General features: G+C 37.7%; 1 protein-coding gene across 9 annotated transcripts in view; it reads left to right on the top strand.

Moving 5' to 3' along the window:
• epb41a (erythrocyte membrane protein band 4.1a) overlaps nt 1-26,864 on the top strand; it is a 70,919-nt gene that overhangs the window by 32,589 nt on the left and 11,466 nt on the right. For 4 of the 9 annotated variants that reach the window (XR_007926497.1, XM_051872809.1, XM_051872808.1 and 1 more), the window contains exons 10-16: nt 1,009-1,106; nt 1,226-1,401; nt 4,958-5,202; nt 5,682-5,756; nt 6,499-6,537; nt 10,262-10,324; nt 15,599-15,769. Coding sequence is in view for 8 of the 9 variants with exons in the window: in XM_051872809.1 (XP_051728769.1) it covers nt 1,009-1,106; nt 1,226-1,401; nt 4,958-5,202; nt 5,682-5,756; nt 6,499-6,537; nt 10,262-10,324; nt 15,599-15,769 (867 nt within the window). In the remaining variant the exon portion in view is untranslated. Of the gene's footprint in view, nt 1-1,008; nt 1,107-1,225; nt 1,402-4,957; nt 5,203-5,681; nt 5,757-6,498; nt 6,538-10,261; nt 10,325-10,452; nt 10,501-15,598; nt 15,770-26,864 lie in introns of all 9 variants that reach the window. The other 5 variants (XM_051872806.1, XM_051872807.1, XM_051872811.1 and 2 more) reach the window with 5 other exon arrangements.

Genomic DNA, 26,864 nt, shown 5'->3' with positions numbered 1-26,864 from the left:
GCGTTCCACACCCGTAAAACCTTCGTTAATCTTCGGAACACAAATTAAGATATTTTTGTTTAAATCCGATGGCTCAGTGAGGCCTACTTAGGGAGCAATGACATTTCCTCTCTCAAGATCCATAAAGGTACTAAAAACATATTTAAATCAGTTCATTTGAGTACAGTGGTTCAATATTAATATTATAAAGCGACGAGAATATTTTTGGTGCGCCAAAAAAAAAAAAAAAAAAACGAATTATTTAGTGATGGCCGATTTCAAAACACTGCTTCAGGAAGCTTCGGAGCATAATGAATCAGCGTGTCGAATCCACAGTTCGAATCGCCAAAGTCACATGATTTCAGCGGTTTGGCAGTTTGACACGCGATCCGAATCATGATTCGACATGTTTTGAAATCGGCCATCACTAAATAAGTCGTTATTTTGTTTTTTTGGCGCACCAAAAATATTCTTGTCGCTTTATAATATTAATATTGAACCACTGTACTCACATGAACTGATTTAAGTATGTTTTTAGTACCTTTATGGATCTTGAGAGAGGAAATTTCATTGCTCCCTATGTAGGCCTCATGGAGCCATCGGATTTAAACAAAAATATCTTAATTTGTGTTCCGAAGATCAACAAAGGTCTTACGGGTGTAAAACGGCATGAATGTGAGTAATTAATGACAGAATTTTCATTTTTGGGTGAACTAACCCTTTAAAAACATTTTTATGATATGTCAAGGTGAAACAAAATTTTATCAAAAATAACATGTAAAGTTACAGCCCACCCAGAAATGAAGGGAGCTGTCATTGCTCACCCTCATTTCATTTCCAAACCATACATCTTCCACTCTGATGTAACTCTCAGATGAAATATGGCTACATCAGACATGCTTTGTCTAGTTTGACGTCACAAGATGCGATGAATCAATTGTGTTTGGCATTGTATTGCTCAGACCTGTATGTGCAGTTAGCTTCTACTGTAATACATTTTCTTTTTAACACTTTTTAAAACATTTTCAGCTGGAACATTATGAAAGCGCCATTGGCTTTAAACTGCCCAACTACAAGGCTGCCAAGAAACTGTGGAAAGTATGTGTGGAGCATCACACATTCTTCAGGTATTAATATCAAACAATTCATCACAACAGGTATTCACATCTTAGTGACTGTTTGTTTTGATAAATAATTCATTTGAGTCCGTGTACATTAACAAGAGATGTAAACTCTTCTCTCCTAGGTTGACGTCCACAGAGGCGGCCACCACTCCCAGGAAGTTCCTGGCTCTGGGATCAAAGTTCCGCTACAGCGGGCGTACTCAGGCTCAGACCCGTCAAGCCAGCTCCATGATTGACAGACCTGCCCCCCATTTCCAGCGCTCTGCCAGTAAGAGGGCATCCCGCAGCTTAGATGGAGGTGTGTTATCATCTATGAAATTATTTTTCTCTTGCGTTTTGCCATTTATTTTAGTCAATTCTGATTGCCTATGGGTACAGCAAGTTATACTGAAAATATGGGCAGATGATTGGCAAATTTTGTTGGATTCTGGCCAATCACTGCTAGTCACCTCAGGGAGTTTGACATCACAAGTCTGATACCTGCTGTTGCTCTGCTTGGAATCTCATTTGCTCTTTCAATCTCTCTCCTTCTTTCAACCTCTCTCCAGTTCTCTAATGTACTTCCCTTGGGAAGGTTCAGACTCTTTATGTAAGGTGTTCTGCAAGCATCTGTTTTTATTTGAGCTGTGAGTAGAAGTCATTTGTCTCTGCTGGCTTTACACTGAAGGACAGATAAATTCCGCATTCAGGTTGCTCTCTGTGTCCACAGCAGACAAACCCACTAACAACCTTATGTTGGACAGCTTTCTCAGTCCTCAAGCATCAGTTTTGACCCCTGCTGGCTATTCTGGGCCAGAAATGTTAAGTCATGTTGTCAATTGTGTACTGTATATATAATTTGAGTATGAGAGCGAGATTAGTTTAATGCTTTTTGCACACTTATTTGCATATTAACTGCAATTAAATGAAAATGTGTTATAGTTTAATTTTTAACTTTTTGACTCACCTAAGTACGTTTATGTGTAATTAGTTGCATTGTCTTTGAAATATGGTTCCAGTGTACTGTTGAATATCCTGTCAAGAATTTATGGTAAACTAAACATGTTCAATTGGTGTTTGTCAGGTCATGAATTGTCTAAGTGACATACTGTGATCTAGTGATTGTCGTCGTTAATCGGCATCTGTCAGTGTGAATTGGCCTTTAAAGGAATAATTAACCCAAAAATGAAAATTTTGTCATCATTTACTTACCCTCAAGTTGTTCTAAATCTGTATGAGTTTCTTTCTTCTGTTGAACACAAAACAAGATATTTTGAAGAATGTTGATAACCAGACAGTTGACAGTAGCCATTGACTTCCATAGTAGGAAAAAAAATACCGCCAGCTGTCTGGTTACCAACATTCTTCAGAATATCTTCTTTTATGTTCAACAGAAGAAACTCATACAGGTTTGGAACAATGTGAGGGTGACAGAATTTTCAATTTTGGGTGAACTATCCCTTTAAGTGGCCCTTTATTTCATTAAAGGATTAGTTCACTTTCAAATGAAAATTACCCCAAGCTTCACTCACCCTCAAGCCATCCTAGGTGTATATGACTTGCTTCTTTCTGATGAACACAATCGGAGATAAATAAATATCCTGACGCATCCGAGCTTTATAATGACAGTAAGCGGGATCAATGAGAATGAAGCTGAAGAAAGTGCCTCCATCCATCATAAACGTACTCTACACGGCTAGTCCTAAACGGAACTGGCGTCGCGTCAGTTAAGCTTTTTCCGTAAGTTGAATAGGGAAGGCGGTACTGTTTTTTAAACATATTTTAATGATTTGAAGTACACTACAAGTGCACATTCAATGCATTTAAGCACACTTCTTTTTTCACAAGAGTAGAAAAAATATATTTAGTACTTCAAAGTCTTTAGAAGTATTTGTTCTATTGAATGTATTATATTTACATTAATTGCATTTTTCGTGTCAGACTCCATTGGAATCTACTGGTCTTAAATTTAGTGACAGCCATCTTCGAAGATGCTACCTATGGAGAGTGTTTCAAATCAGTGTCTTGAGGTTGCATTTCGATTAAAGTAGCTGGCTGTGTGGACAGTGACAGCTCACTGGAGTTTGGAACAGAGCCATGTGTCTCTGAGGTAAAGTGGAGGTGATTTCTTGTGGTATAAATAAACTGTGGTTGCTTTAGGCAGTGCAGGTGAATTCACTGTGGGAGAAAAAATCACAGCAGGATTGTGATCCAGAAACGCAACCCTGGTTAACCCACTGATAATTTAACCATTCAGCCCTCAGGTAGAATACGGACGCAGATTTAATTACTTTCTGAATTCATCAGAGATGCACACTGTTGGTTATTTAATACATAAAAATTCCATGAAGTGAATCTTACATAGTCTTTTAAAGAGTTCAGTTGATGCAATAAGCAAACAACCCTCTCTGAAATGCTTATAAAATAAAAAGCAATGCAGAATGATTGCTGTTGTGATTGACAATTTGCTTTCTGAGAATTTAATTATTTTTTATTCTTGTGGATAACAACTCCCAGCATGTACCTGTGAAGATATTAGTCTATGCAGAGTGAGATTTCAGGCTCCTGAAGCAATTGTTTTTGTTGGAGTTATCTTTGATTGGCAGGTCAGTCTTTGCCCAGAGCATTTCTCACAGTCCGACAGGAGCTTGATCAATTCAAGAGGAGTGGAAAAATATATGGAAAGAAACATGGCAGAATGATTGGTTTGTGCTCCTGGGCTGCACTCTTTCAGAAAACCCTCTTTCCTGAGGTGGAGCTTTAATGCCCTCAGCTTGTTCTTCTTCTTTACTCCTAAAGTTCCTACTCTTACGAAAAACAACAGCATCTGTCACTGTGTTTACATGATTTTGAAGGTAGTTTTACATTTGAGATGACTCTAAAGACTTTTTAACTTACCCTTGTGAAAAAAAAAACAGTGCTTAGTTGTATTGAATGTGCACTTAAAGGGTACTCCATTTAAAGTTCAAATATAATAAATACTAAATGCCACTTCATTACAAATGTGTAATTACAAATATATTTAAACACACAACATACAAGTTTTAATAGAAATGACATCCACATCCATCCATTATAAACATGTACTCCACACGGCTCCAGGGGGTTAATGAAGGCCTTCTGAAGCGAAGCGATGCGTTTGTTTAAAAAAAAAAAAAAAAATCCATAATTAACAAGTTATGAAGTAAAATATCTAGCTTCCGCCAGACCGCCTTCTGTATTCAAGTTATGAAGAAAGTGTAAACTGGCATCGCATCCATTACACTTTTTCCGTAAGGCGTAGGACGTAGCGTGGATTTATTTTTTTTCACTCAAACGCATCGCTTCGCTTCAGAAGGCCTTTATTAACCCCCGGAGCCGTGTGGAGTACACGTTAATGATGGATGGATGTGGACGGATGCACTTTCTTCAGCTCATACTAGTGAACCCTGTTTACAGCCATTATAAAGCTCGGATGAGTCAGGATATTTATTAATATAACTCCGATTGTGTTCATCAGAAAGTCATATACACCTAGGATGGCTTGAGGGTGACTAAAGCTTGGGCTAATTTTCATTTGAAAGTGAACTACTCCTTTAAAGTGTATTATTTCCATAATAAGTACTCTTTTTGAAAGTATGCTAAAGTGTACTTCTTTTGTAGTGTACTAATTTAAGTTTGAATCATTATATAATTATTACTATATATATAAGACCAAGAATGTGTATTACTGTTTGTATATGTTTCTCATCAGAGGTGTACAGCAAACTCCTTAACTGGTTTTACAGCAGAGAAACCTACAATTGTCAGTATGTTAACGTGAACTTATTTAGTTTTTTTACTCCATGACTTTAGTGTAACATACTTTTTTCTTCCTTCCTTTGTCTCCCTGACAGCCATGGTTTCAACCCCAGATAAGAACGCTCGTCCCGTCAGTGCTCCCATCATGTCTCCCATCTCCCCGGGCGATGTGGCTCCTTCCCCAGTGACATCTGCTGCCCGCACTGACCGTAAAGAGACTTCCACACCCACGGGCCGTCTACGCTCCTCTGAGAGGAAGAGTGAGGTGAAGGCAGAAGCCCATGTGACAGATGGCTCTAAAACACACAGCACCAAAGCAGAGGGCACACCTGAAATCAAGGTATGGCACACACACACAAATATATACTATAGCTTGTCAATATAAAATTAATGGAAAGATATTTGAAATCATATTTAATACTATTATTTTGTTTACTATTTTTTATTTTATGAAAATCATATTTTGTTTTAGATAATTTTAGTGTGTACATTTTTTTCCCCTTTTTTATGTGTTAGTATAGATGAAAGCCTTGGAAACTTAAACAAAATTTAAGAAATGCTTTGATTCATGAACCATTTTTATAAACCCACTGTACAGACTCCTAACTGACCTTTGAACTGTTGGAGTTGATCAGAAAGCCAGCCTAAAAGTACCTGTAAGAAGCCTTAAGGCCTTTTCTCAACAAGAATGACATAACAAAACTATTCAAATTAGAAACAAAAAGCATCTTTACTTGAGACCACAAACAGAAGGCAGACATGATATTCAGGTCTATTTGAGACAGCAAAAGTATGCATACTCTCTCTGTGCTGCTGCAGAAGGTAGCCCGGCGAGAACGGCGGCACCGTGATGCCCCGGTGGTGACGGCCACCAATGGGGAAAGAAAGAGCCAGGTTTGTGCTCATGATTTCAGCTAATCACACAAGAGCATGCACAGCAGCGAGGCTTCACTAAGGCTGTTATTATATGCGAAAGCATTTTATAAAATTGGCCCTTGACTAAGCTCCACCCCGCTTGATTACTCTTTCTTGCTCAGACAAACTTTACATAACTACAATCTGAATTAAAATGCAAATTAACTATGTTATTAACAATAATGTATCTTGGAACAAACGTTCTAACTGATAGTACACATGTTTGTTAGAGAATGAGAGCTACCACATAATTGCATGCACTTCTCAAGAACCTTGTGTTACTATTAGTACACTGGCAATAACATTTTATCATATTTTTGGACAATATCTTTAAAATTCCTTAATTAAAATAAATATAAACTTCTGTAGACTTTTATTTTTTTAACCTTTATTAAAAAAAACAAAGGGTGTCTAATAATATTGCAGATACCAACAGTTGCTTAAGTTGGATTGGTCAGTAATGTTAAGGCGGGGCTTAGCAAAGGATCAATTGCAAAAGCAGTAATATTGTTTTCAATGTAGATCAACAGCAAAAACATGCATTAAAATATTAGTGCATGCTGACAATATTATAGTAACATGCTTTAAGACATAAATGAGCAGCTGTAAAGAAATCATAACCATCGTGAACCTTGTTTTTGATCCAATAAGTGAGTAGCAAGAGGAATTTTTTTTGTAGACACTTACATGCTCTCTTCCTTCCCCTCTGGGGTCTGAACAGTCGCCACGGGCGGACACAGAGATGGTGCGCATGAGGAAGGTCAGAGCTCGTTCCATACAGTTATCACAGCATGAGGACGATGCCATTGTACTCATCATCTCCTTACTGCCCATTTTTACAACAAAAAGATCATTTTATTATTTTTTTCTCATCTGCTTTGGCTGTATCTTGCTTGCACTTGTGTGAGTTTGGCTGTACCAGACAGCACTGTAGCTGTCAGACAGCACCAGTGAATCAGTGCATACTGAGGTTTATGGAATGAGTCGTATTACCCCACAAGAGTGAAGTACAGATGAACATTATGACATTTACATTGTTATTGTGGCATGCATTGTCTGTTGTCATGCACTGCCTTTTACCTAGATGCAGACCAAAACTTTGGTTTTTAGGAAAGCCAAACTGTGTTCAACTGCTGCAAACCTGAGTTACTCCAACTTTAAATCCAACTGAGATAAATAATAATTGAAATAAACACTGTTATAAACATTTGAATTGTACTTTTAATTCATTAACCTTTTTAGAGAAGCAATTGAAAGAATATTTTATGGAATGTTCAAAACAACTTAAGCTCTATCAACAGAAACATGCTGATAATGTATAACAGAACTGAAGAACAAAATGATTGTGATATATACGCTACCAGTCAGAGGTTTGGACATACCCATTTTCCTGAAAAACCCATGCCCTGGATGATTCCAGCAGTATATATTGAAAAAAAGGAAGGGGCCATGCACCGAACCCTGAGGTACCCCGGTGATATCCCAAGATCTCACGAAGAATTTACCTGTAAAGCCGCATTTCCACCGAAATTGCCCGGAACAATTTGTCCCAGGAACTTTTTTCCCCCAGACCTACTGCTAGCTGCATTTCCATAGAAGTCTAAAGTACCGTGAAGATAGTCCGGTGACCTAGAACTGCGCGCGACTTTCTTGTTCCCGCTGGATTTTGTCCTCTGCATATAAGCTTAATAAAGCCTAAAGCTCATCGTCAGTCCACCAGTCGTATTTTTTAAACTCCATTGTTGATTCGAATAGCAAACAACTCTTTACTGCACATACCGCAATAGACTTTAAAAAAACAATGGTTGAAATAAAATGCTGTGTGCAGTCAACCAATCAAAATGTTGCGTGAACTCAATCAGCATGTTCAGTGCACAAGTCCCACCCCCGAAAGATCCAGAACTTTGAAAAAGTACTACCTAGCGAGCAGGTACTTTCAGAGGGAAAATTTTTTTACCCGGATCTTAATTTAGACCCTGGTTCCTGCGGTCGAAACACAACGAGTACCACCCCGAAGTTCCTAGTTCCTGGGTAAAGTTCCTGCGGTGGAAACGTGGCTTAAGGAGAGAGTAGTTCCTGTGATGCCCAAGTTGGAGTGGATAGAAAAGAGGAAGTGGCTGACAGTGTCAAAGACTGCAGACAAGTCCAACAGAATGAGGACAGATTATCCTTAAGATGCTCTAGCCACATGCAAGGCTGGCACAATAGCCAGGCTGAATCTGTTGAATGTTTGCTTTTAAATCAAGTCACTCAAGTTAAATCCTCACTGATTGCAGTCTAGCAGCTTTTTCTGTGAGGGAAAAAAAAAAGAGAAACCTTGTTGAAAACAACTTGCTCAAGTGTTTTTCGCCATGAATGGAAAAAGACAGACTAGTCTGCAGGTGGTCTGGAATTTAACGTTAGTTACACAAGCCAGCTTGAATGTGGTGGGAAAAGTTCCAGTGCGTAGTGATGCATTTATTATGCATGTGAATGCTGTTTAAGGTGTGGGAGAGATGCTGTGTAAAAGATGGGAGGGAATAGGATCAATGGGGCAGGTGGTAGGATGGTTGGAGAGAAGAACTTTAGAGACCTCTGCCTCCATAAGAGGAGAGTAGAGATTTGCATGCTAGTCGTGGGTGTTTGTTAGTTTGTGTTGAGAATTGGCTGCTGCTGATTATTACTTTATCTTTGGAAAATTGGCAAAGTTGTAAGCCATTAGGGAGGATGTGGGAGGGAAGAGGTGAATGCCTCCACAGTTTGAGAGTGTCTGAAGTACTGTTGATCTTGTTGTGTTGTTGGATGCTTTTGCAGTGGCAACATTGGCAGAAAAAGAAGACAGCAAAGAAATGGATCTCTTTGACTAATATGCATAGGCTTTCTAAAGATGTGGTCTCACCTGACAGCACATGCAGTGTGTCATTCTCAAAACCAGAGGCCCAAAGGCTTAGACTAAATGTGACTTGTATATAGAACCTACTCTAGAAAAAGCACAATACATTTTTAAGACCACCAGGACTAATGTGTGTGGCTTGAGCTGATTCTAAATTTTATCCTCAATGATTCAAACTTGTTTATGAATTACGATTTCTGTGTGAAAACATTCACACACAGGTTTTATGTACAACAATGCACATATGCATGGTTAGTGAATGTGACCCACTGCTACCTACTCAAGTCAGCAGAATTTGGATTTGCATTATTTTCTCTTGACTGCCATGAATAGCAAACTGGCTTAGAAGTGAAAGAACAGATGTATAAGATCTAGAGATGTTGTTAAAGTGGAGCATAACGCATTATTTACATTAATTTAATTTAATTTAATTTATTTAATCTTGTGAAAAAGAAGTATACTTTAGCATACAAAAGAGTACTTATTACAACTTAAAGGAATAGTTCACCCAAAAATGAAAATTATCCCATATTTTACTCACCCTCAAGCCATCCTATGTGTATATGACTTTCTTCTTTCTGCCGAACACAATCAGAGTTATAGTAAATAATATCCTGGCTCTTCCTAGCTTTGTAATGGCGCTGAATAGTGCCAGAGTTTTTGAAGCTCCAACAAGCGCATCCATCCATCATAAAAGCAATCCATACGACTCCAGTGGGTTAATAAATGCCTTCTGAAGCGAAGCGATGGGTTTTTGTAAGAAAAATATCTGCATTTGAAGCTTTATAAACTATAATCATTGGCTTCTGGCAACAGGTGTACATGCATTCACAAAATGTTCATTTTTGGGTGAACTATCCCTTTAAGTGTGTTAAGAAACATGAACATAGTCATGAAAGTATACTCTCTAGTGTACTTAAAAGTTATTTCATGAATATTATATTATCATGAAAGTAGTTTTTTAAAAATATACTTTTAAGATTTTGAAGTACACTACAAGTGCACATTCAACAATTAAGTACACTTCCTTTTCACAAGGGTAAGCCTCAAGATCAAAAGCTTTTTAAGATCATGAGAAAAAAAAATGTGGTCACTTGTCTCCAAACTTTTGACTGGTAGTGTGCTTTTATATATTGTAGATAATCACATGGTTATAGACATAACTCACTAATATTCTTCTTATAACCAAGAATATCCAAAACATTTTCAAGACAAGAATTACACTGGTTGAGCCAGTGTTGCTGGGTCAGAGTGGTCAAGATGCTTAATCAAATGTAGAATTGATTTGATAACACCAGAGAGTTACAAAGTAAATATACACAGTGTTTCGCAAATGATGGCAAAGAGGAGCTTATTTTAAACTCATAACTCTTTCATAACTTTACCCATTGCACAATTATTCCTGACCTCTCAGTCACCCCTGACCTTTGACCTCTCCCCCCCGTCTAGCTGCAGCTGCTGTGGTTCATCCATATTTGATTTGTCTCCATCCCTCTACGTCCCAACACATTGAATGCAACTACAGATCAAACCTTAAAAATGAACCAAGAATCATTTCACGACTTTCTCACGTTCAAACACTGCCAACTTTTTTCCCCCCTGTTCTTTACAGAAAAGAGCTAAGAAAATTGAGGGTGAAACTATTTATATCAGACATAGCAATTTAATGTTGGAGGTTTGTATGGAAACTCTGGAAATGTCTTGTTTTTGCCGCTGCATGTCTCACTGCATGATATTCTGTTTCATCTTGTTTCTTTCTTCATTCTTCTCACCGCATACTCTCTTTTGTGTTTTGTTTTGTAGCTTAACCCTAAAGGCTTGGCATGCACTATTTACCTCACTAACTGTAATGCAAGTACTCGCTTCTATTTATTCTTTGTTTTTGTTTTTTTTAGCACTGTTTCGTTAAATATATGATTGGGAGTTTTGTTTATTTTATATGAAATTTATTTACTTTTTTCATTCATAATTTCATGCAAAATTAATCTGATCCAAAAATGTAGCCAGTAGTTCTTTAGATGCCTTTTACAGGTTCTTAGCATTAATGCCTTTTATTTAATTTAGCACTAGACTCTATGCCTACTCTGTTCCAGCAAGATTTCTAATGGGCTTTTCACACTTTAAATTAATAACCAATTTATAAACCTGTATCTTGTTTCCTGTTTATATGCTTCATACTTCACCCTGGATTATTAAATTAATCCTGGGTAGTCAGAGATTTCATACTAGAATTAGCCTGCAGGCTGGGCTGCAAATTGACGTCATGGCTAAACAGTTCAATAGTAATGATTAAAAAAGAACAGCATGTGTACAGAACTGTCAAACTGTGGAATTGTCACCTCATAAATCTGCTAATGTACATAAAATGTCAATAATACAGTCTATTCATCACTAATTAAACTGTTTTCTGTCACTGTTATTTTTAGTGGTTTCTCCTGGACACTGAAACTAAACACAGTGATTGAGCAAAGCACATGGATATTTAATCAGGGAATTTGGGATTTCATGACTCAGAGTTAAAAGTGGTGTTTAGTGTGGGTTAAAAACAAATGTTGACCCAGGGTTAAACATAGTGTGACAAGCCCATACATTTTCTGAAAAAGTCTACTGTTTAGCCAGATGTATAATCATTGACTGTACATTTAGCTACTAATGCATGTTTTTAGTCATTTATTTGTTATCAGATCACATGATTATATTACTGTTTTGTAGTATTCTAATAATACTGATTACACAGCCTGTCCCAGTCATATATTTACATACTACAAAAAGCTACGAAGGCTGTTTGTCACTGTTGTCCTTAAGAGGTCTGATGAGTCTGATAATGAGTCTGACAATGGATTCTGTGACATTAACCCCTTCAGCCACACCATGACCTCTTCTCTAACCCCATGACCTCTGTATCTAACCAAACATCATGTATAACACTGTGTGTCTCCATCACATATACTATTATTATATTAAGTGCTTAAAGGAATAGTTCACCCAAAAATGAAAATTTGAAGTTTATCTGTTTACCCCCAGGGCATCCAAGATGTAGGTGACTTTGGTTCTTCCGTAGACCACAAATGATGATTTTTAACTCCAACCATTGCGGTCTGTCAGTCGTATAATGCATGGCAATGGGAACTCCATCTATAAGAGTCAAAAAAACATGCACAGACAAATCCAAATTAAATCCTGCGGCTCGTGACGACACATTGATGTCCTAAGACACGAAACGATCGGTTTGTGCGAGAAACCGAACAGTATTTATATCATTTTTTACCTCTAATACACCACTATGTCCAACTGCCTTGAGCATCCGGTTGGTGAGGTCTGAAAACGCGCTCTGATGACGGAAGTGATCTGTCACGTGTATATGTCAATGAGTGCGAGCGATCACTGTTCGGTTTCTCGCACAAACCGATCGTTTCGTGTCTTAGGACATCAATGTGTCGTCACGAGCCGCAGGGTTTAATTTGGATTTGTCTGTGCATGTTTTTTTGACTCTTATAGATGGAATTCCCATTGACATGCATTATACGACTGACAGACCGCAATGGTTGGAGTTAAAAATCATCATTTGTGTGCTACTGAAGAAACAAAGTCACCTACATCTTGGATGCCCTGGGGGTAAGCAGATAAACATCAAATTTTCATTTTTGGGTGAACTATCCCTTTAAGATTGCTGTTGGTGTTTGAGCCAAGCACTGTTTCGCACTTTGCTTTGTTTCGTAAATTAACTGATTAACAGACATGTGTCAAATATATCATATGCTGCATTGAATTGTGACGGCATATGATTTATTTAGTACACTAGATTTAGAATGGAATATAGACCAATTTGTAAAACAGCATGTTTAGAGATCAGAACCCAGCATTTGACCCATGTCTGAACTCGAGCTTTGTTCACACTGGAGCTGAAACAACTTAACTAATGTTAAAACCGGTGAAGTGCTTGCATGATTACCACCTCATCTACCTCAAATTAGCACTTGGAAGAGTTTAATTAATGATATAACAACAAATTAGATGTTTTACAAACTATAGTGAGCTGCCTGCCAGACTAGCTTTTAAGGTATCATAAGCATGCTCCAGCAAAGCTATACAAAATACTGCTACACACAAGGATTTTTATAGAGTTGATGTTAGCATCTTGCTAAGCTAATTACAAAATATTTTAATACATGCAAAAAATGATTTGATATCTTTTCAGTAAAGGATACGTTACTTCATTTCTGCTAAAAGGTTTCTTTGGAGGCAGAATAACGTTGCTGACTATAGCCAAAAGTATATTTCATTTTACGTGTATGCTAGACTATGTGTACAGTGCATGTGATATAAATTTTATCATTAGCATAGCACAGTATGCTTGCAGCTAGATTTTTCTAACCACACATGCTCTGTACGCTCAGCTCACGTATGCACATTTTGTCCACAAGGTGGAAACACTAGCCCAGCCCATTGTTTTACAGTTGCAAAAGAAACGGATGAGATGGAACAACAAACTGCTGGAGATGCAACAACAACAGATGCCCATGTTGACGAGTGCTTGTGTGAGGGGTTTAAGAGATATACGCAGCTCTTTAGCAAAGACATTTTTATCGCTCATCAAATTGCGCAAATTCTTGACAAAGATGAAACTCTCTGGTCTGCATGTGTTGAACGACTTTGTTCATACATGCTATCAAATATAGTATACCTTGTAAGATTGTGCATTCGTCTACTATGCTAGCACTCGTGTCAAAACTGAAGTATACTTTGGGCCTATCTTGTGGAACACTTATGATACGTTAAAGGGTTAGTTCACCCAAAAATGGAAATTCTGTCAGTAATTACTCATCCTCATGTCATTCTATACCCTTAAGACCTTCGTTCATCTTTGGAACACAAATTATGATATTTTTGATGAAATCCTATGGCTCAGTGAGGCCTCTATTGTCAGCAATGTCACCGAACCTCTCAAGATCCAGAAAGGTACTCAAAACATATTTAAAACATTTCATGTGACTACAGTGGTTCTACCTTAATATTATAAAGCGATGAGAATACTTTTTGTGTGCCAAAAAACAAAAAAAAACACGACTTTTTAACAATATCTAGTAATGGCCGATTTCAAAACACTGCTTCGAAGCTTTATGAATCTTTTGTTTTGAATTAGTGGTTCAGAGCGCCAAAGTCACGTGATTTCAGCAGTTTGGAAGTTTGATACGCAATCCGAACAACTGATTCGAAACAAAAGATTCATAAATTCAAAAATAGCTTAATTTGTGTTCTGAAGATGAACGAAGGTCATGAGGGTGAGTAATAAATGACATTATTTCCATTTTTGGGTGAACTAACCCTAAAATACTGTCTAGGTTGTCAGCTCACTAGATTTTGGAACAGAACCATTTGCTAAATATAAATAAATAAATAGCAGTTTCAAACTACTAACCTGCAATCTTAAATTTGACACACTGTAATGAAGTAGCTTTTGTAGTTTATAACTTGAACATGCTTAAAAGGACTTACCCAAAATTTATGGAGGAGTCTGACAAACAACTTGTCTTTGTTTATTTTCACATAGCCGCTGTCTGTCTGAAGTCAGTGAATGTAGATGATGAGGGCTGGTTTCTCATGAGAGTGTTTCACTCTTGCAGATGTTCTGTTGGGCACTGAGACACAGATCAGTTCTCTCCATTTTATTTCCAAAGTCTCTCCTGTCTACTGCAGTTAAATGAATAAAGATCAGCTGAGATTTTAGACTGTCTTTTTCTCTCTCAATCTCATTAATCACAATCTGTCTGTACACATGGATCGTTTGTTTTGGGCAATCACAAAAACTCCTCTCTGACATGAATATTCATAGCGTCATAGTGTCTGAGCATAGCTGATTACCCGATGCCACTGAAAGGAGATGATGGGTGACAAATCAAGCTGTGGGTGATGAAAAAAAGGGGAAAATGCAGTTAGAAGACAGTGAAAGTGGAAAAAAGAGACCTGGGTCTTGGTGGCCAATGGGAGATCTGCAGAATGGCTTTGTGTGTGACATTCGCTTGACTTAAAACCGATGTGACTAGGGATGGGGATTAGAAGAAATGTAATGATTTTGGTTCCTTAACGACTCCATTAACTATAGAAAAGTATGTAAAATAATGATTCACTGAGTGATTTGGTTGGTGAGTTCAAACCTAAATGTTCAAAACTGATTTGTGAGTCTTTTGACTAATTAAAAATAACTGGTTGAGTCATTCACACCTACACCGGTTACATTGTACATTTGTTGCTGCTTGCAAACAGCGAGGGCAACACAATATAAATGTGCTGTCTATTTATTTTTGTATTGTTTTGTATACATTCTTAAAAGTAAAGGTTATTTATTATGGAACATTTTGGAACAATTGGAATTTCCATTGTAGAAAAGGTTATTTATAGTGGAAAAGGGTTCTTTAGAGTATTTTTTTTTTTTTAAATGGTTCTTGTTCACTGAAAGGTTCATTGGGGAGCCCAAAATGGTTCTTCTATGTCATCTCAAAACCCTCATTTAGAACCTTTATTTTTAAGAGTGATGCACAGTCACAGTTTTTTTTTTTCCAATCATCAATTCAGACTACAAGCTCAAAACCAACCCCAGATGGAATCTGTGGACATTTAAGAATTGTTAACGGAACCAAAGATCTTGAAATTATCCAGTGCCAGTGTATTGGTAAAAAATACTTGATTCCCATCCCTAGATGTGACATCCCTTGAGTTTGAGGTAAAATAGTGATTTATGTCAGATCATCAAACTAATGAGATTTCTTTATTGGGTTATTTCTCTCTCTTAATCTCTTCATCTGTCCTTCATCTTCCTGTATTCTCTCTCTTTTTCTCCCCTTAATTTTGCTATTGGTTCCTAAATTTCACTTCTTCTGTCCTCTTGTGTTTTTTCTTTTGACCTTTTTGGTATACTTTCTTTCTGCCTGGACCTCTCTTTCTCTCTCAGGATGTGGATAAGACACAGACAGAAATCATGCGTCATCACACGAGTATCAGCGAGCTCAAGCGAAGCTTCATGGAGTCGGTGCCTGAGCCACGGCCCAGCGAGTGGGACAAGCGTCTGTCCACCCACTCGCCCTTCCGCACCGCCAGCATCAATGGCCAGCTGCAGCCCGACGTGAGTACTGGGGTTACGCAAGGGGTTAAAGGTTGCACTTCATTGTTGGATTTAGAGTCTTTGTATAGCTTGCTTGAAGATAAAGACTGAAAAGGCCTATGCTTGAAGATAGATCGGATAGTCATCTATGTTTGTGAGTGGTAGTTACATACCGCAGCATTGCATTTTTAAACTTGGTTGGAAAATTGCCAACTAAATTTTTTTTATATTTAGAAATGTGTTTCTTAATTGTGTACTGAATAGTTTCAGATTTTCTGGTTCAACCAAATCATTTGATGTATATTGCACACAAAACTGAAAATCACACAATTCAATTTAATTGACTGACTGTTTGAAATTTTTGGGAGTCAGGTAATCAGTGTGCCGAAAAGTTGCGTTGACATGCAAGGTACTAGGTTAATGCAATGAGCACTTTTGAGTAAGAACTGTAGTGACATCAAATATTTAAAAGATTCACTTAGTGGTGAGTAAACTAGGCATCCATGAGCGGAATTGTATATTCAGCTTTCTGTTCTGAGTTATCTCTGTGAAATTATTGGGTAACACTTTATTTTACAGTGTCATTGTTACACGTTACATGTAGTTACTGTAGTAATAACTAGAGATTATGCATAATTACATGCAATTAAACCTAAACCAAACCCTCACCCTAACCCTAAACCTATAGTAAGTACATGCAGTTAATTATTATTACTCCGTAATTAAATGTATAATTACACTGTAATACTGACACCTTAAAATAAAGTGTAACCAATTATTGTTTAATAACTTTTAGATGACAGTAAAGTTTACACACATTTTTCTGCTATTTTTTTCAGTGTTGTCTATTTTCGGAAACTGCAATACCATTATTTGCATTCTCTGTATATTTTTCATCTATTCTATCAATCATCTACTTATTTTTAATATCCCCCTTAATTGCATGTAAAATGAAACAAAACAGTAGTTGGTCACTTTATATTTCGTCAGACTGTCTCTTCCTGTCTACCAGACACTAGTCAAAATGTCTGGCTTTGCACTGAATAATGTGCTAGGTGGAACTTTATGTGTTATAACTCAGCCTATGATGCAGTTGCTATGATGCACATTGTGCAACCCTGAAAGCACAGTTTTTTTTTATTTTTTGTTTTTTTTATGTGAAAAGCAGTAAATTAGACAAGTTCAGAACTTGGAACTGAATGCTTATTCTGACAGCCTGTTCAAATCATTCTGAATCATAAGACAAACACCTCAAGCTCAAATTTCTTTCTTCTATGAAACACAAAGGATAATTGATCGTATGGCAGAAAAAAGACAGCACAAATAGCCAATCAAATCACTGCACTGATAAGCCTTGTTGCTATCTGCCATTTTGTCTTCCAAACTTAATCAACTGTCTATGACATACAAACCTCCTTTTTTGTGGCAGTTTCCCAACATTATCAGTGCTCGACATTAGCTTGTCCAGGACAAGTGGATTTTTTGAAGGGACAAGTGAAAGGGCTTACCGACCAGACAAGAGGCCTGATTAAAATGTCAGTAACAAAAAATATAACTAGGGAAGTACCAACAAAAAATTTCAGGCGAGAATGATTCTGATTTTATTACATTCAGTGTAAACGGAATGTATATAACATGATATATTTAAGCAACATCACACAATCAATTTTTTCGAATCAACACAATTGCAAATGTGACATTGATTTTATACAATAGTTCAATAAACAGGTAGTTAATATTAAGTGACTTACATTTTAAACACAATATTTACTGTTGTTGCTCTATTTCACCAGCGAAGATAGTTCCAAACAAATCCACAGCAGAACAGTTGCCGTCTCCGAGCAACAGTGGTGTTTCGTTACTGAATGATTCAGCTCTTTTAAACAAATCGGGCGAGTCAATAATTCAATGACCCATTCATAAAAACACTTGCTTCATTCTTGAATGAATCAGCTATTTGAACAAACCTGACAAGTAACTTTTGTACTTAGACAAGTGAATTACTGATTGACTTACCCGAAGGCCAAGCAAATAACAAGGCTTAATGGCAAGCCCTGATTATGGTAAAAGGTGTTGTTATGGTACATGTTTAGGTATCCAGAGAGGCTATTGAATGAAGTTTACTCCTTTGGTTTCGTTCCCGAAATCTCGAAAAATGCAAGAGTTGGATTAGACTCTGCAGTATGCAACAAGTCAATGTCAAAAAGCAAAATCGTCCAAAAGCAAAACATCAAACATCTCTACATTTGCAGAAAACAATAGTAGAATACAGTATGGGGGATGTTATGGTGGATGAATAATTGATTTTAAATAGTGCTTGTCATTCTTTATGACATTGACCTTTGTTCATTTTACACTTCAGTGATTCGTTTTCTCCATTAAATACAAAGACTGAGAAAAACACACACAAAGAACATTTATTTAGCCGTTTACATCTGCAGAAAGCATCCGTTGCACATGTTTCCTGTGTTAATGTCAATGTTTATGACATGTCATTGTCTGACTTCTTGACACAATTGGGTATATTTCCCGTAGTTTCGCTATTTTCTCGGCTTCTACTGTTAGATTTAGTGTTTCAACATAAACTGATACAAAAGCTTGTGCTTTCTGTTATTTTGTTTTTGTTTTTGCACTGTGATAAATTGCATTTGAAGTAATTTATTCCAAAGTCATCAGGTACATCAGTGAGCGAGCTGATTTGCAGTGTCATTTTGTTTAATGGATAGAGTACCCAGTGAGTGTGGTTTAGTAATCATTGTTGTAAGGTTAATTGTGATGGTTGCTCTTTTCCATGCAATTAGACCTCATGCGAACTGGGGTTTTCAAGCTGTAAAAGGATGCAAAAGCACCAACTAGTACTCCATCCGATTTGGGCTATATTCCAAGTCTTCTAAAGTCGTACATTAGCAGTTCTATTCTTCTAAATGTCTCCTTTTGTGTTTCACAGAAAAAAAGGAAGTCATAGGTTTGGAATGACGCTAAGCAAATAGTGATTTCTTTTGCTGAACCAATTCTTTAACATGAAAAATGGTAATCACGTGGCACTTAATAAGAGACTTCTAAAAATAATTTGGCTTTTATTATAAGTTTTACTAAAGGATTCCGTTGATGAACTTTTTCATACAGTTTTCACTGATACAGAAGGCATCTAATTGGTCACTGACACATGTTGGTCACTGACACCTGAATAAGCATTTTATGTACAAACTCTCAGTGTGTTTGTGTGTGTGTGTGGGCACATGTGCACACAGGTGAAGATGCCTCCTCTCCTCCCCGTACACAGAGTAGCAGGGGGTATATCAGAGGTAAACATACTCTCATTTGGTCGTTACTGCCAAGGCTGTGATGCAACCGCACCTGAAAGACTTGACGTTTCTTTATGTAGATAAAGAACAACACAAGCAAAAATGGCCGCTGGACGCTTTGGTCATGGCCCAGTCAGAGTTGGAGAACTCCTCTCTCTCTGAATCTGCTCACTTCCCCATGGCTTTTTTAGACCCTAGACCACACCCTCTGCCAAAGCCACGCCCCTTTACTACTGCTGCTGCTCTCTGAATGGCTACTGCCGGCTTTCCTCTGCTTTGATGTGCCAATCGCATGGCTGGATTACACTGCATAAATAAGCTGCATGCGTCTGTTAGTTCATTGACAACCAAAGTAGGTATAAAAGGAAATCATAGCAAAAAGCAAATTGGAAAAGGAAACAATAAGAAACTGACGCCTCCTTTTCATTTCATTCCATTTCATTGTCTTCTCCCCTTTTTTTTCCTCTTGTTCCTGTCCTTCACTGGTTGTCCATCCCCTTGTTTACTCTCCTCCATCTCTCCTTGCAAAGTCTTGTCCTGGATCACAGTCCTGTCCTCCTCCACTTTCATCCATAGCTCCACCACCACCTCGATCCTCCTCCTCTCCACAAGCAGGAGTCTCTAGAAATGCTCAGAGAGGGGCACATCCGATGTCCCCACGCCCCTCCTCTGCTGAGGCTTTTTACATCATGTACCAGTCTCAGACCTGAACACAATAAACTGCCACATGACACACTCTCAATTAATAGACTCAATTTAAAAATTAAAGTTTAAATTCATTCTCTCAAATTCTCTCAAGACAGTGTGATCTTCTAGTTAAGTAGTTACTTTTTAATAAAACTATTCAGTGTATTTTATGCTTATCCAGAGTTTTCAAAAGCATGTGTCTAATATCGATGTGTTTAAGTGTTAGCACTAGAGATGGGAATTGTAAGGAACTGAATGGTTCTGATTTCTTAATTCAATATACTATTCCTTTACAAATTTTGAGAAATCATTCCCCATAATTGGCCTTAAATATATGTTAAACAAAAATATTAAACATTTTAAAGTATGGTTTATTACAATAAAACATGACAAACACCTACGATAAAACAAAATGTTACTGCACGGCATGAATTAACATCCACGTCTTAGTTTATTTCAAGATTTAGATAACAGAAGTAATGACTTATGGGTTGAGTGATTAATTCAACAACTGTTCTGCAATGCATTTCCCAAAAGTATTGTTAGCCAACTATGGTTGCATAGTTCCAGCGTTACCAACATAGTTTAATGATTTGCCGTTTTCTGAAACCGTAGTTCCAACAAACATTCACAAACTTGCAATAGTCCTTCATGTGCTCTTCAAATAATCCACCAGAATAGGATAGTCCACAGAGTCAAATCCTTACTCCTGATATTTGATAATATATGCGGTGAGAACAATCATTTGGAGAGAAACCCCTAACTCCACTCTGTCCATATAAGTAGAGCCTTTGCAGACAACATACAGAAGACAACATACAGAGTAGCATTTTAAGAGTGCATCTACAAAAAGAACATAAATGTATGTCTAGAGAGCCCATACATAATTTATATACCTCAAGTAAAAACAAATACACAATATAATGCACAAGAGACTTACATGATTGAGCAGGAAACAAAGTTTCTCAATCAGGACTAAATGAGCTTTGCTGAGGTGCTAGGGTAAGACCATGGCTGCCTCCGAAATCGCATACTCTTTTTAGGTAATTATTTTGAATAAGTAATTACGTCACGGCCGCTCTAAAAAGTACATTCTATATAGTATGAATGTCATCCAGACATACTACATTTGCCATGCTGTCGTTATCATGTGACCTACCAGTGTCAGTTTATTCACTGCCATTCACAAATCCTCTTCCGTGGCCTCATGGGATAGTCCATTGTATGTACACTTCAGAACCTTGCCGGAAGTAGTAGGTCATTTGGGGACTTTTTGCCTATACTCTTTTATGAGTACTGTGAATTCGGAAATACTTATTTTCTTTTCGACTACTATATAGTAGGAAAGTATGTGATTTCTGATGCAGCCCGCGCTTCCCTCTACCAAACAAAACTGACTTCTTCTACTCTACTACCTGTTTAAATTAGACAGGTAGTAGAGTAGAAGAAACACGGGTAACAGCTAACACTGTTGAAAAAAAAAAAACAAGGTTAAGAGCTAATACAAATGACAGCCCTATATTGTTGAACCAACGTGGGTCGAACGGTGGATGTGCGACACTACGGTTTCGGGCTAGCTAGTTAGTTCTCCAATGACAGACAATGAGTCATTAGACTAATTCATATTAATGACTCATAAGTTTTATACTGATTTGTGAGTCTTCTTGATCAATTCACTTAAAAGAGCCAGTTTGTAATAGTCATTTATTCGTAAATAAGACTACATCAGGTGCACTGTATGTTGTTGCATTCAGCCAGCAAGAACATTGCAATAGAAAGATATGTTGTCCATTTTGAAGCACTCATTCTTTTATCATATTCGATTCAGACCACAAACTCTCAACTAAAACAATTTCTTTAACTGTGGTGCTGCAGATTCAGTGGCACACAAAACACTGTTTAGTAGTTCAAGAACTGTTAACAGAAATGAACATCATGAAATTCATTAAAAATGGAACTGGTTCTGAAAAAGAACCAGTTCTTGATTCCCAACCTTAGTTAGCAATGAATGTTATTTGTGGATGTAGTAAACTCTGCCAATGACAGAGTGTAGTTCTGTGACAGACACATCCACTGATCTGATCCTCTGAGGATCTCGCTTAGTGGTCCAACCCACCCAAACCCTGCTGGTTTTTATGGTGTTTTTCTGTCAGTGATGGATATTTGCACTGCCAAAATAATGTCTGCTGCCAATCCTAATGTCAATCAGGTGTCCACCATGCCACCAACGCCATAAAAACCCTCAAGACCTTTGCTTCAATCCATCTGGCCTGCTTAAAGCACTCTGGTCAGATGCCGAGCCCGAACCCATCAAACCTACCCAGAAATCTGTACTACCACCATCAATCTCTCCCCATGTCTCCCCATTCCACATGTCTGTTCATTGTACTGTCTCTCTCTTGGTGTCCCGTTGCCCTGCGCAGAGATGGAAGCGTTCAGCAGGCATGTGGAGGCAACAGCAGGTAAGAGTCAGGTGGGTGCCCATGCCAGGAGGGCCACCGCTACTGCAGCATATGGAGGAGGATGAAGATGATGACCGTAATGAAGAAAAAGACATTGAGGCACAAGGACATGCTGTCCAAGTCTCTATAGCCTTGTCAACAGAAGAGGAAGAGAGCCGTGCTGCCCGAGTCTGCCAGCTGTACCCAGTGGTACTGCATCGCCCCCCTGTCTCCTTCCTGTTGAGCAGTCTGCTGGTCTTGACCCTGATGCTGTGGTGGCTTGTCTTCATTTGAGAGAAAGTGGAAGAAAAAAAAAAATAGATACGAGGGAGGCAGCAGCGGCTTCTCAGACTGAGCTTATCTGGATTATGAGACAATAAGGAGGGAGAGAAGATGATGTCCTTCCTGTTTTTTCTGTTTGTTCTTCTTGGATTCTTAATGATTTCACCATTTCACAGTGGATGTCGCTTGACAGCTTATAATTTTAAACTATTTATGTACTGTGACACAAAACCCCTGGATGCAAGAGCACTATGTTATCTTAATAGGGTGTAAACATTCACTTAATGTTTCTCTGGCTTTTCAGATTACCTTAATCCTGAACTCACTGCTTAAAATAACCATTCAATTTCAGTCAAATGACCTTTTTTTGTTTATTGGTGTTTGCAAGGTGAGTATGAATTGAAATCAGACTATTCTATTTATTATTTTTTTTGCAATTCATTCAATTCATCTTAAACCATTTACCACACAGACTAAAAATTTGCCTTTAAGATGATTTCAGTTTTAGGTGTTGTTTTTGTTCAAATTTGACTTAATAAATAAATTATAATTTTGGAAATGTCCTGTTGACCTACCTACACTAGCATTCAGTGTTGATGTTATCATAGTATTTGCATACTACATTGTGAGTGGTCTTTTTTATGCATTTATTTGCATACTGATGTGATTGATCTTTCAGTTATGCACAACCAAATCCTAAAACCTAAGCTTACCTGAAACTTTAACACCATTCTTTTTGCAAACAGTGCTAATTTCTTCAGTAATTGCAGTTACAGCCTTTTTTTTTTTTCTTTTCTTTTTCCGCTAGCTGTGCACATCTTTACCAAGTGACCAGTGGGTTTCTCTAGACAAGTTTTCAGCACACCATGCACTTCACTTCTCTTAGCAGATAAAAATCTCTTCCCCATTTCCAGCCAATGCATAATGAAGGGGACAATTTCTGTAATACTGCCAAAAACTAGTCTACTTCTTTATGAAGTATATTTATGTTTTATCAGCCCTTAGTAGATTAGCCTATCAGTGCTTTGATTACTCACCCCTTGAATATTATACTATTTCTTCTTCCCTGGGACTCCAGCATGCATCAAAACGTCAGTACTACTGTCATGCTATAGCTTTAAATTTGTCTTGTGTGATATAACAATTATAGCCTCTCTCCACAATGAGTGAGAGCATAATGCATAATGATAGAAGGGAAAGAATGTTGTTTTTTTTTTTTTTTTTTTTAATGTTTGTTGTATATTGTCTTGTTGTTGTTGTTGTTTGTGTTAGATTTAATATTTAAGTAGATTAGTTTATCTCTAAAAATCGTGTACACCTTTGCACTTTTATGGACTTTAGTCAGAGTAGATGGCAATGACAAATTTCAGGTGTCTGGCTGGTGGAGTACTAGGACAGTTCCAGTAAATTGTCTACATAGCATGACACATGCTACATAACACTATGATTCCGATTGCAGCCTGAACATTATGTTCAGTAAATATTTGCTCTGTTACCTGATTTGCATAATTTATTTAGTGAATCAGGTGTAAATAAATGGCACTGTCAGTAGGTACACTTCATTCTCATTCAGTTATATCATCTGATTTTCTTAGGCCTTTTTTTATTTTGTTTCATATATTTCATAGCCTCATTTTCATTTGCTTCAATTTACATATGACGTCTGCTTTGATTAAGGTGCATTCCTTGATAAAGACAATCCAAGGTACAATCAATAAAATTTAAAAATAACTTTTCTATCAGTTTATTTTCAGATCTATAACATCTAGACATTCCCTAATATCGATTTATTGTGCACTTCTTTGTAATCTCTTAATATCCACTGCAAAAATGCATTTTCTTTATTATTATCGTAATGGTCGTCTATAAGCGCAGTATCTTTTGTGATTTCTTGGTTATAGCCAAATTATCTTTATGCCCAGAGAACTGCAACTGCTCTTAAGAAGAGAGAAGAATATGCATCTCTGTAAAGCTCCTTTGAAACGATACGTATCGTGAAAAGCGCTATACAAATAAATGTGAATTGAATTGAATTGAATTAATATTCCACATATTCATAATCCATTTTTCCTCAGTATAACTATAAGCATGTAATCCATTCATTATGAAAACAGCTTGTGAAGAAGTTATCACTTTTTTTAAAATTTCTTTTGCAACAGATTTTGTGGTTCCTTGGATGGTAAAGATATACTCCAAAACATTTCCCCCGGAAAATGCATAATTAGATTTAGACTAATTAGAGTTCCCTTTCGAAGTGGAACTCTACACTGCGTCATCAGTTGAAGCTATGGGAACACTTTGCGTGAGCCGGTGTCTAAAGAACGTGTCAATACATGCCAATTTTGATTGGCTACTGCAATCAGGTGACGTCACAGGTGCACCGATGGGCTATAAAAGGGTGCTTATCGAAAACATTATCAGCTTCTTTGTCTTCAGGAAGCAGTTTGCGTGTCATGCATGTGAATCTAGCGTGTGTATGTTTGAGAAAAGAAAGAAAGTATCAAAAAAAGTATCTTCATTAGTGTTAGATCACCACTTATGGCCCACCTCTTCATCTGTTGATGATGGACACAGGAGAGGAGAATGGGCAATACCCCCACTCGTGTCCCACTCCTCACCTGTCACACTTTCCAGTGCAGAAAGTGCGCATTTGACAGGCTGTTACAGATAGGGTTATTACAGAAGAGGAGAGCAGGCAAAAATGCCACTTGTGTCCCGCCACTCATCTGTCACCCTCGCACAGAGGTAGTAACGATGTGCTCCCTCTGTATTCACAATTAGGGGCTGGTATAGATGAAGGAAGTGGGCAATACCAGTTCTTCATCTACCACTATTCCGGTACTTGGAGTTCAGAGCATATAAATGGGCCGTTATGGAAGAAGAAAGCGGTAGTACCGCCACACACGTCCCGCCTCCTCATCTGTCACCATATCTGCAATGAGAGCGCCCTCCATGTTCATGTACTCACTTACTTATAGGCTGGGCTGAAGAGGGAAAGTGAGCAATATTGCAGTCTTATCTCACTTCCTTTTTGGCCACCACTCTCAAGTACAGGCAGCACAGGGTTGGTAGTGATACGCTCCCTCAGTTTTGGGCTGGGCTAGTAGAGGTGAGGACGGTGGGCAGTGCCGCAATTTCCACCAAAGTTTCTGGTTTCTAAAACTGAGCCTTTCAGTTACTCTGCAAATGACTCTTATTTTAGTCTTTCGTCTCTTGCTCCTAATGATAGAGTACTGTGACTTTTGTTTGGCCCCTTTTAAATTCACTAATAACTGTAAAAGGAGACTTGCGACCTAATGCGATTTGTCACACCGAGCTGTTCTTTAAGGACCACATGGTGAGCCCTTGAATTTTACACAGCGTTCATTTCCCGTCGTTATCTGTCAACCTGACGTCGCCTTTATTGAATGAAAACAATATTTGTCTTACAATGTGCCAAGTGTTCCTAAATCAAAAGCTTTTTTGGCTCAGTGCCTATAGATAAAATATTAAAAAGCAAAACTAAAGTAATTTGTAATGGTTTTGAAATGCATAATCTGCATATCTGAGCTGAGCATTATGGATAATAGGGAGTGGTGGGCTGCTAGGAGTGATGATGGCTTCATTCAGGATCTCTCAGTCAAGAGGATGTATGCTGTTTTGGAATAAACACTCCTCACCCTTAATGGAGTAGTGTTTGTGAAGCTTTCTGATAGATTTTGCTGTCCATGAGGCTCTGCTCAAGGGGGACGCCATTATGTGCAGCATAATTTCATTCCAACTGAGACTTTTTGTGGCTACACAACGGTGTAAAGCTAAATTAGCTAACAAACTAAAAAGCTAACGGTGTTTTTCTGTTACTTTACTGCTGTTGTATACATTAGTAAAGCAAGTGCCTAATCAGTCAAATTCACATTGACCCTCCTAGTAGCATGAAAAACAAAACTGTTCATATTTTGAAATAGATTAATTCAGTTCAACACAAACTCTCTGATTATTCACATTACTGACATGTTACAGTTATTGGTTACAATGCTCAACCTCTATATGGAGTATTAGCTCAGTATGGAGTATTGGGGGCAATTTTATACTATTTACATTTGAGAAATGCAATCAATGTGCCTTATTGAAAGTTTTTAGATTAGTTCACCACTCTACCCAACATAAAAGAACATAATTTTATTGAAAAGGTTGATAAAGTAACTATGTTTGGATATATTTTTTGCCTGTTCTAGTGTTGTTTTTTTGCCAACCATTCAAAGTTTCACCAGACTAAGCATTTTTTCTTGTCTAGTAGCTTTTTTTTAGGTAGTCAGCACAGAATACCAATCTTACAGTACGAAGACCTGACCAAAGGTTCCAGATGGTGCTCAGTAATTGGTGGTGTGTGGAGGTGAAGTTAATGTAGTGAGAAAAGCAATT

Source organism: Ctenopharyngodon idella, chromosome 19 (genome assembly GCF_019924925.1).
Source record: "Ctenopharyngodon idella isolate HZGC_01 chromosome 19, HZGC01, whole genome shotgun sequence".
NCBI classification, from domain to species: Eukaryota; Metazoa; Chordata; class Actinopteri; order Cypriniformes; family Xenocyprididae; genus Ctenopharyngodon; species Ctenopharyngodon idella.
The sequence above is the reverse complement of the archived record's forward strand: the minus strand, read 5'-3'. Positions and strand labels throughout refer to the sequence as shown.